Genomic DNA, 9,728 nt, shown 5'->3' with positions numbered 1-9,728 from the left:
ATAAATAAGATACTTTCTGTTGCCATTACGTTGCACCATTCTGAGCTGCAAGACAGTAGTACAGGTGGGTAGAAATGCCCAGGAGCACATCATCACATGGTGCATTTAGCTCACTTCACAAGCCGTGCAGCTGTCCAGAGTCTGTCTTTCCATCAGTCCTCCTCGCTTCTCTTCGCTTCTGCTTGGTTTTTATTAAAACAATGGCTCTGATGGATTTGCACCTGTGCTAGCGCTTGGGAAAGGTCCATGCAGGAATGGGCACAGTCACATGATGAGTGAGATGGCATCATCCCCCAAAATAAACTAAAACAAAACCAAAATTAAAAAAAAAAGAAAGAACAGGACTAGAAAACTCAATTTTTGACATATCTAAAAAAGGGGATACGAACAGTAGTCATTTGTTCTCCCCACAGGGATAGGAATGAAGAGGGAGGAGGGAAGAGGGACTTGATTTCTTCTGTTCACAAGAGAATGGCTGGAGGGGATTCTTCAGAGTTTTTCAGGGGATGGGACCCAAATGTAGTGCCCAGACTGGTCCTCAATGATTTGTTTGATTTTGTTATAAATCTCTTCCAGTGAGTCACCCTGTACAATGGCTAAAGTGAAGAGGAAAACAAAATTATTACTGTGGTCCACAGCATATCCCCCAAACCCCAGCCATCCTGCCTCTCCCCACAGGCCTACAATGCCCCCCAGCCATGTTGGATGCTCACAAAAGTTCAGGTTTAGCTTTGCTTTCACTAGTTGGCTTTCTGAGTTCAGGGTAGGAGGGGAGCTGGGTAGAAGCCCCTCTCTGAGACAGTGAGGTCAAGCAGTAGCAAACAGGAAAATGTGTTTATTCAAAAGATATTTACTGAGTATCCACTACATGCCTGACACTGCAACTCATGTTGCTCTTGGCTGCCACAAGGCTAGCAGCTTGTGATTGATTCTAAAACAGCTTCACTCAAAGATTGGGAAAATCCCAGTTATCCAGAGAAAGAGCAGAAAGCCACAGTTTTTTGGCAAGAGGCAGTGCTCCTGGGGCTGTCACAGCTGCTCTGTGTCAGAGGCTGGACCAACAATCAAGGACATGGATGCTGGTGTTAAAGGGAGCTCCAAAGACCCAAGGTATGTGAGGACATTTCTGAATTCTTCACCAGTCAGTCTATCAGTACCACCAGTGAGTATTTATTCGAACTGCCCTGCACACACACACATAATACATCACTGTACTTTAAAAGGTGAGGGACGATCACATAGGAACCTTCCCAACATTTTAGAGGCTGACCTTTCAAAGAAGGGGAGCATATAAAACACACACAGACACACACACACACACACACACACACACACACACTTTTGAACACACGCTGACAGACAACTTGAACACCAAGCCAAAAGATCATCATTAACAAACGTTTATTCAGCACCTAAAGCATGCAAGGCAGTATGGGAAGAAAAGCTGGAGACAAGGGAAACAAAGTAATAGAGGTCCCCACAATCTAGGAGGGACCAGAAGACAGAAAGAACAAACCAACAATCCAAAGCAGCATTTGGTGAGCAGTTCACACTGTAAACTGGCTAAACAGCTATCGCTGAAGGGTAGGAATCTGAGTACCTTCGAAAGGCTTGATCTCTACAGCTCCAAAGCATCCAGAAATGCTGGGCAAGCTTGCTCAACTCTGTCTAGAGCTCTCTGAGACATTTTCAGGAGCAGTGTCTGGCTAGTTCCCACAGAACCTGAGGCTGGGCAGCAGGGCTTCTTACCTGTAAAGTATTCTCCAAACTCCTGCTCCAGTTTCATGGCTTTGTCATAGATCTTATTTGCTTGTTCATATGTCTGCCGTCGGTTCATTTCCCTGCCAACAACACAGAGAAAAACAGTTCCAACAGAGATCCTACAGGTTTTGATTAACATAAACAATTGTTCTAGGTTCCCTGCTCAACTATTTTCTCAGAGTGGCCTGTGGCTAACTTCTTCCTCAAATCTTCCAGGTACTCAAAACAGAAGGAGCAGTGGGCGGTTAGTGCTGCGGCATGGTTTCCTTCAAGCTTTCACTTTTCCCTCCTGTCATGGTTTGTGTCTAGGTGTCCCCCCAAAGCCTCATGCAGTCATGGGGGTGCTTTTTAGAGGTGACTGGATTCAGAGTGTGTGGTGCTGGGATCAAGGGTGTGTAATAACTAAATCAATCCATGACTGGTTTGGCACAGTTCTGGTTAGGATTAAGGGTGTGAGTGCTACACCCGCCATAGGACTGGTAGCCTGCATAAAATACAAGGGACAGAAAGAGGGCTAATGTGCTCTCACCTGTCTACTTTACCATGAACTGTTTTTCTCCTCTGCGATCCCCTTCTGCTATTCCACCCTGCCTTGGAGCCAGCCAACTATGGGCTGAAACCTTTACAAAATGAGCCAAAAAAACCTTTCCTCCTCTAACTTTGGGAGTCAGGTATTTTGTCTTAGCAACAGGCAAAGTAACTAAGACACCTCCCCTGCCCAACACATCACTACTGTAGTTTCCTTTTCAGGGTCCCATCCTAGCTAGTCTTCCTGGAGTCTCAGCAAACACTTACATAAGTGTTTCAATGGACTTAGGCTTGATGAAAATGGCAATGGGGTAAAGTTGTGCTTGCTGCAGTCTCTTGATAGCATTGCCGGAAACATCTAAGATGCAATGTTTGCCCTGAAAAAGCAGATTTGTATCAGCCCACCACACCCTATCCACCCAACCCCAAGGGGCATTCCAAACATCCATAGAGGCATGGGGGTGGTTGGGGGGGCAGGCAGGGCCTCCTCGCAGAGTGGCCCAGAAGATCCTCTCCCTGAGGTCATCAGGCCACATTTTTGGCTTCCACTACTGAGAAAAGGCCATATCTGCCTGGGGGTGGGTCTCTATTCCTTGGTGGGTGATGCTCCAGTGTGAGTTTCATGAAGGAGAGAGATACCTTTACCGAGAGGCTGGTAACTGGCAGAACTGCCATGGCTTTAGTCAACAGTGCCACTTAGTAGCCCCTGTGGTGGAAGGATGAGGACACAAGTGACACCTGGTTTGAGTGTTTCTGCCTTCCCTCTGAAGTGCACAGGTAGCAGGCTGCCTCCTCTGCTTACCCGCTCTGCCACTGCCCGCACTGACTGGATGCTGGTCCCATAGAGGTTGTCATTGAACTGGCCTGCCTCAATGAATTTGTTGTCCTGGATATCCTTCTCCATCTGCTCTCGGGACACCACAAAGTGGTAGTCCTGCCCATCTACCTCGTTATCACGCCGGGGCCGGGTGGTGTCTGAAGGAAAAAAGGAAACATTTTATGGCCTGAAGGCAGTGAGTGATCTGTGCCGGGCCACAAAAGTCCACTTGATCCTCCCGCACCTGGGAGAGTCACAAAGCCATTCTAATAATTTTTCAGATGAGTATGTGTGGGTGGGGGTGGAGGGAGCATTTGGAAAGAAGTTCGTCTTACCTGCTTCTCTTCCAACCTCCAGGAGATTTGGGATAGGGGTGTGATATGTGTGCTTTAGTTTAAACTAGACTACAAAGGTGGGGTTTCCTGAGCCAGGGCTGGTAGAGGGGGTGAAATTTGGCATGGGATTCAATAAAACTAATAAATGGTTCATCAAATCATGGCTTTCCTGACCTTATCAATTTTGGGGAAATTTATTGCTACCAACTCTCTTCAGCCCATCAGATGCATCTTGTTCCCAAAGAGCCCTAGAACCTGATCCTACACCCTTTCCACAAAAAAGCAGCAATCCCCAGGAAACAAGCCTCACTCCTTTGGGCCTGGCTGGGCTCTTACGTGGCACACAGGATCCAAATTTATGCGGGAACTCAGAGATCAGATCATCATTGACTCGGTCCTTCATTGGGCCCAAAATGATCACAGGCCTTGCGTAGTGAACTGGAAAGACAGAATATGGAGACAGTGAACAGAGGCCCCGCCGGAAGCCTGACCCCCCCCTCCAAGTCTGGCTAGAACATGGAGGCTTTGGAGCCACCACTCAAGATGGGGAAGCACCCATGGCCACTATCTGCCTTTTGACTACATAGAGCCTTTAATTTAAGAATATCTAAGTCCCAGGCAAGTGTGCCTGAAACATCTCCTCTTCCAATGGATTCAGGAAATCTCTGCATGGACACCAGCCGCTCAGCAAGGGTATTGCAGAGCAGCTGTTGTAAGGAGGGACTAGGCCTCTTTTAGTGGCAGCAACACCACTAAAGCAGATCTACCCTTGCCGCCAGCAGCCAGGGCTAGATTCACAGTAAGCTAATTTCCCTCTCCCAGCCCCTCCAGAGCCGCCCACTGTGGAGCCTGCCACTGCCACGGGGAGACTGGCACAAAAGCAAGACTCAGGAGGTGGCTTACTTTCTTGCCGTGTCACTGGTTCATATGACAAAATAGCATCCTCTTGTCCTTCTACAACAAAAAAGGGAGACAGGTTAGCACTTCATGATCTGCCTCCCTTTGTACAGCATTCACTTCACCGCACCCATGCTGTAAAATTGCCTCCTCAAGTGGTTTCTGTTGGTCCTGTCTGCTCTCCACTAGCAAAGAAGCCCCATGGCCAGGTAGGGGTCAGCAGTTCTCAGTCAGCAGAATACTACTGAGCTGAGAGCCAAGGCCCTGCAGCCAAGAAGCCTTTCCTAAAACTACTCCAATTTTTTTAGCAACTGTTCTTACAGGTAACAGTCAGTTATACTCAGTGGCTCCCTTGCTTTGGAGAGACACACACTTGTCCAAGTCCTTTTACCTACAGGTAGGAGTCAAAGCACTCATGCAGGCCTACAAAAGTTCGCCTTTTTAAGGGTGGGTCTGCAGACCCTCCCCCAAGAAGTATCCAAAAAAGTGGTGCATGGTCAGACCAGGTCCCCAGTGCTCTTTAAGAGCAATGCTGAGCCTGCTCTTTCCTCATGGTGGAGCTCCATGTAGCCTGGCACCATGTAGCCTGGCAATGATGAGATTTTCCTAAGAGTCGCCCAGCCACTGGGCACTGGGAACTTGGAGGCCCCAAAGTAACTGACTGTAATACGAGGGAAGGCAGTGAGTGATATCTGCATCGAGCCCCAGGATGCTTGATAAAAGGTTTGTTCTGAGCCTAACTCCTAGGCAGATTGTTCAAGGTCTTTAGCCACCACAGCTCCTGAAAGGCCAACGTCCCCAATAAGGTCACAAAGTTTGAGTTGTGACTTCTCTGGTCTACTCAAGGGCCCTAAAGGAAAACTGGGTGATTTCCTTCCAAATCAGAGAATGCCACCAAAGACAACCAGGTCCTAGCAACCCAGAAAAGCAGGCTTTGAACAGTGTCCCATAGGAGCTATGTTGCTGTTGGTCTGGACAAATCTGCAAAGCTGGCAGCATCTTCAGCCCACAGTGCCCATGGCAGGGATCTGCTCATTGGTAGTTCACCCTTCCTAGGGCACAGGGATGCTTTCAGGTCAGGTCCTACTGAGAACTAGAGGGCTTATACTCTCCTCTAATCTATGGGACAAAGTCATCCCACAGGGACAAAGAACTGGCCACAGCATTTCCAGGGTCTCAAAGTGCACATGGCCAAAAGGAGCAGCAGCCTTTGAGCAGGAATGGCAGCCATGCAACACAGGAATGAGGATGGCTGAGACACATGGCAGAGCTACGTGACATGGGGGAATGACACACACTTACTGGAACTGCTTTCGCTGTCACTGGTGTTGGATGTCACTCCCTCTGCAAGCCAACAAGAAAGAGACTCCAATTCAGAACACACCACTGAGAGGTCACATGCAGCACAAAACTCAAATGCTCCAGGAGACACTGAGCTGTCAACTAAGTCAGGCCACGAGAGGCCTGCCACATCTAAGCCACCAACTGGGAGGCACAGCTCCAATCCTGATGCCCTGGCTACCTCCTACTTGTCCCCACAGCCCTTGCAGCTGCCAACTCCCTCCCTTAGCAATAGAAGCCTCACTTCCTTCAGCAGCGCTCTTCATTATTTCCAAACCCTATCTCAAAATGCAGCTCCCAAGGCTAATGGCAGGAAAGAACAGGCAGGGACAGTTGCAGAGAGAAGTATTGGGACCATGCTGCTTGTCAATTTCCTCCCAAGACCCCACTCCAAAGGATGGAACCGTGTGATGCTCCACAATTAAGAGGCTAAGCGCTAAATGGGGCTAAATGGGGTGAGCAGTTTCCAGTGTCCTTTTGTGGCCCCGCAGCCCTTCTGCCACCTCTCCTGAGGAGGGCTGGGCTTCAGCAGTGATCAGGCATGCCCCTCCGTTCACCCTAAGACAGACATGTCAAAACACAGAACAAACCAAAACAAATATCTTGAGGACAAGATAGCACTCCTGTCTCAAAGAGCTGGAATCTGCCCATCTTTGAGCATAGGCATAGAAAGTTTGAGCAGAGAGCCATTTTCACAGAGGGCACAAACAAAGTCCACCCCTCCTGCAGCAACAGGCAGATGAAGATGAGACATGGACACAACAAACTATGAAGAGACGCTGCTCATTTCAGCCAAAACCACGCTGCTCCAGACCATGATGTGCTGTGCCCCACACCCCTAGGAAGGACCTGCTGAAGTGTCACCTGTGGTTAGTTCCTGAGCAATCCCCACTGACACTCCTTTACCTTCGGCCTTTAAGGTTTACTTAAGGAGAGTACGAGTGGACAGAAGCCATCTGGTGGGTGGGGCCACATCTCTACCCATGCCTGCAGCAGGGTCAGCTGCTAAGCCCTCATCATCTAGGTCCTTTCAGTTTGCACTCTGGGATTATTTTTGAAAATGGAGAGGTCCAAGTTTTCTTTGGCCCCCACTGCCAGCTCAGCCCCTACTTGCTCTGGGTCTGCAGGGCTAGGCCAGGGGCTTGGTGGGTAAAGGGGTTCACTGCACCCTTGCCCCTAGTTAGGGGAACTATAACAGCCAGCTCTTTAGACTCCTCAGCCCAGCTCTTTAGACTGTTGTCCCTGAGAGAAAAATCCAACCAGTGGGTACCTTTCCCTTGAACACAGGATGGACATTCGCTGAGTGCTCTACCCAGCGCTGTACTTGGGTCCACCTGACTTCTAAGGTAGAATACCAGGCGTGGGCCCTACCACTCGGAAATGCAGAAGGTAAACACAGACACGAATGCTAGGGACCTGTTAGGGTACCAGGGACCGAGGGCAAAAGTGTGACATTTGGAGTCATGTGTGCTTCCCCTTACCATGGGAATGGGGTTCTCACAAACACTGTCCTCCCATCACCCTTCGACCTCACCCATGTCCCCGCCACCCTCACCCCCACTGTCTCCATTCACGCCACAAATATAGTTAATGGTGTGTAAGTTTCACTTACTCAGGTTCTTTGCTCCATAATAATCGTCACTTAACCCAGGGAAGTCCTGATTTCACAGACAGCAAGGACAGAGGGGGGAAGGGAAGGTGGGAGGAGAATTAGGGAGAAGAGAAAAAAAACAGAAAAAAGACAAGGGGAAGGAAGAATACAGAAGCAGGTGAGCATTAGTGACAGAAGTATGGAACACCACGAAGACCTAGAACTACATTGAAGTGAAGAACTTTGCTACAGAAGGAACATTCTAGGTCAGATAAGATACCTGGACTTGCTGCTACTCAGTTTGCTGCCAGAGGGCCTTGGAGTGGACTAGCTTTCTGAGGTAGTCTACAGCCATAGGCCCACAGGAAACAGCAGGTGACACTCCAAGGCTTTGAGTACCTGCTTTGACCAAATGTATAGTTGTAGAGCACATGTCTTTGCTCTGCCCATGAAATCACATTTCATTCTGTGGGTACACGAAAGACACATGTCCCTGTGTGCCAGGCTGGCAGAGACAATTACTATCACTTTGAGGAGCTTTTGCCCACTACTGCTTCACTTTGTCCAAATCTCTCAGGTAAAGCTTCCTGCTCTCTAGGGTATAGCTTCCAAAGCTGCTCTGATGAGCTGGACTTTTAGAGAACAGGCAGTAGCAAGTTTCATCTGTGTCATCCAATGGGCGCTCACTGCCCCTGCTGGACCACTGAGCAGAGACATCTTCCCATAGGGATTCTGGGACTCATCTGGTAAACTGGTGACATCATCTCAGGCCTCTGTTTCTGATGGCCTCACACTGCTTAGAAGTAGACCAACTTTCTCTGTCACGTGGCACTGAGGGACCCCAGGATGATCAGGTACACGGCAGATGACAACAACTCACACATACCATGAGTGTCACTCAGGCAGGCCTAAACAAAGGCTATTTCCTATTAGAACCAGGCAGTCTCTTGCCAGTTCCAACAGCCTCAGGCTTCAGGCTGCAAGATCACTCCATGTAAGACAAGAGAAGTTGCTGGTAAATGAAAGATGTTTACTATTCACAATGACACAAATGAGAAAATATCAAGCCTGACCTGACGTTTAGGTTAGGGTCAGAACAGTTAATATCTGAAGCATATGGCAGAGTCACAAGAGTTATCCTGGATTAAGTTGGTTCTCAAAGTTAATGTAGCTCAGCATTACAGTTTTTTTTTCCTACCAAGTCAGCTTTGTGTTTTTTAATAAATCTTTATTTGAACTATGTTAAACAATACTGCTTCCACATGAAGTCCCTTATGCAGGGAAGGGCTTTCTTGTAGAAACTGGCTCTGCGGGCACAATGGGGTGACAGTGAGCCTGTTGTGAGTTCTGTGGGTACCCTGTGTGCTTAGGCACATGTGTGGGATTCCGGAAACAGCCCCATCTTCAGGGATCTGGGAAAAGTAAGCCTCTTTTCCTGATATAGGTGAGTGATGTTAAGGAAAAGAAAACACAAGAGGAAGGAGCCAGGGGAGCAAGATCCAGTCCCTTGACATTATTCTTTTGAAAAAAAACCTGACACTGGCTAACAACCGCTCCTCACCACAACAGCAGAGCTCCATCTGGCTTTTTCAATGTCAGTGCCAGGGACTTCCTGGAGTCCTACCTCAGTCCTACCTCAGAACCTCCCAAGTTCATTCCAAGTTAGGAGCTGGACAAATAAGCCCCAACATCTCCCGACGCAGGCCAATTTCTACAGTAACTGTGAATAAGCAGGTGTGCGCAGGCAAGCGCTCATGCCCTCGCCCGAACTTCTCCTGAGGGAAAGGACAGCTGAGGACAAGCGGGCGGGGCTTGGGACAGTCTGCTCTCTGGACTCTGCTGCTACTTACGTTCCTGTATGCTGCACTCCTGGGCCATGTTTTCTTTGCTCTTGTAAAATGGAAACTTTCGAGAGAGGCGGAAACTCTTTTTACGTTTCGTTTTGATCGACTGTGAAAGAACATGAAGATGGAGGGGAAGGACAGAAGAAAAAAAACAGAACAATGGATTTTAAAGCATGCAAGAAAAACTAAAATGGAGACAATGGTGAGCTAAATAAAAGACCATCTCTCACAAATGGAGTCTATGAGATTAAATGAAAATTGATGTAAGAGGAAAATTATGTTTACAGGAAAATGTTGTAGGGATGTTAGAAGTTTCTACCAAGTCCAGCCTCACGGCATTCACTGGCACTTCCTAAACAACAAAGGTCACTGGAGCCTCCTGGACACATGCCCTAAGGTGCCACTGATAGACACAAAGTCATCTACTCCATGCCTCTCTTCCCTCTACAGCTCCGGAATTTCTTTGGCCTGCGAAGCTCATAGAAGAAAAGGCGTAAATGAACAGCCCTCCTGCCTCATGTATTCTGAAGGGAGGTGGGAACTCTGAAGTGGACATTCTGGCAAGATGATACCAGGTTCTGCTCGAGGTACCCACAGTTCCAGCAGGGTGTATA

The 9,728-nt window shown here is 48.4% G+C and overlaps 1 protein-coding gene across 7 annotated transcripts in view; it reads right to left on the bottom strand.

The window, feature by feature from the left end:
* Positions 1–6: 6 nt before the first annotated feature.
* Dlg3 (discs large MAGUK scaffold protein 3) overlaps positions 7–9,728 on the bottom strand; it is a 56,474-nt gene continuing 46,752 nt past the window's right edge. For 4 of the 7 annotated variants that reach the window (XM_010632154.3, XM_033760260.1, XM_010632158.3 and 1 more), the window contains 8 exons: positions 9,121–9,220; positions 5,641–5,682; positions 4,345–4,395; positions 3,778–3,879; positions 3,092–3,264; positions 2,557–2,666; positions 1,750–1,841; positions 7–596 (listed from right to left, as the gene is read on the bottom strand). In XM_010632154.3, coding sequence (XP_010630456.1) covers positions 490–596; positions 1,750–1,841; positions 2,557–2,666; positions 3,092–3,264; positions 3,778–3,879; positions 4,345–4,395; positions 5,641–5,682; positions 9,121–9,220 — 777 coding nt within the window. In that variant the 3' untranslated portion in view covers positions 7–489. Of the gene's footprint in view, positions 597–1,749; positions 1,842–2,556; positions 2,667–3,091; positions 3,265–3,777; positions 3,880–4,344; positions 4,396–5,640; positions 5,683–7,291; positions 7,338–9,120; positions 9,221–9,728 lie in introns of all 7 variants that reach the window. The other 3 variants (XM_010632156.3, XM_010632157.3, XM_010632155.3) reach the window with 2 other exon arrangements.

The sequence above is a fragment of the Fukomys damarensis genome, unplaced genomic scaffold (genome assembly GCF_012274545.1).
Source record: "Fukomys damarensis isolate Sample0158 unplaced genomic scaffold, DMR_v1.0_HiC HiC_scaffold_39, whole genome shotgun sequence".
Taxonomy (NCBI): domain Eukaryota; kingdom Metazoa; phylum Chordata; class Mammalia; order Rodentia; family Bathyergidae; genus Fukomys; species Fukomys damarensis.
Note: the sequence above shows the minus strand (reverse complement) of the source record. Positions and strands in the feature narration are given on the sequence as shown.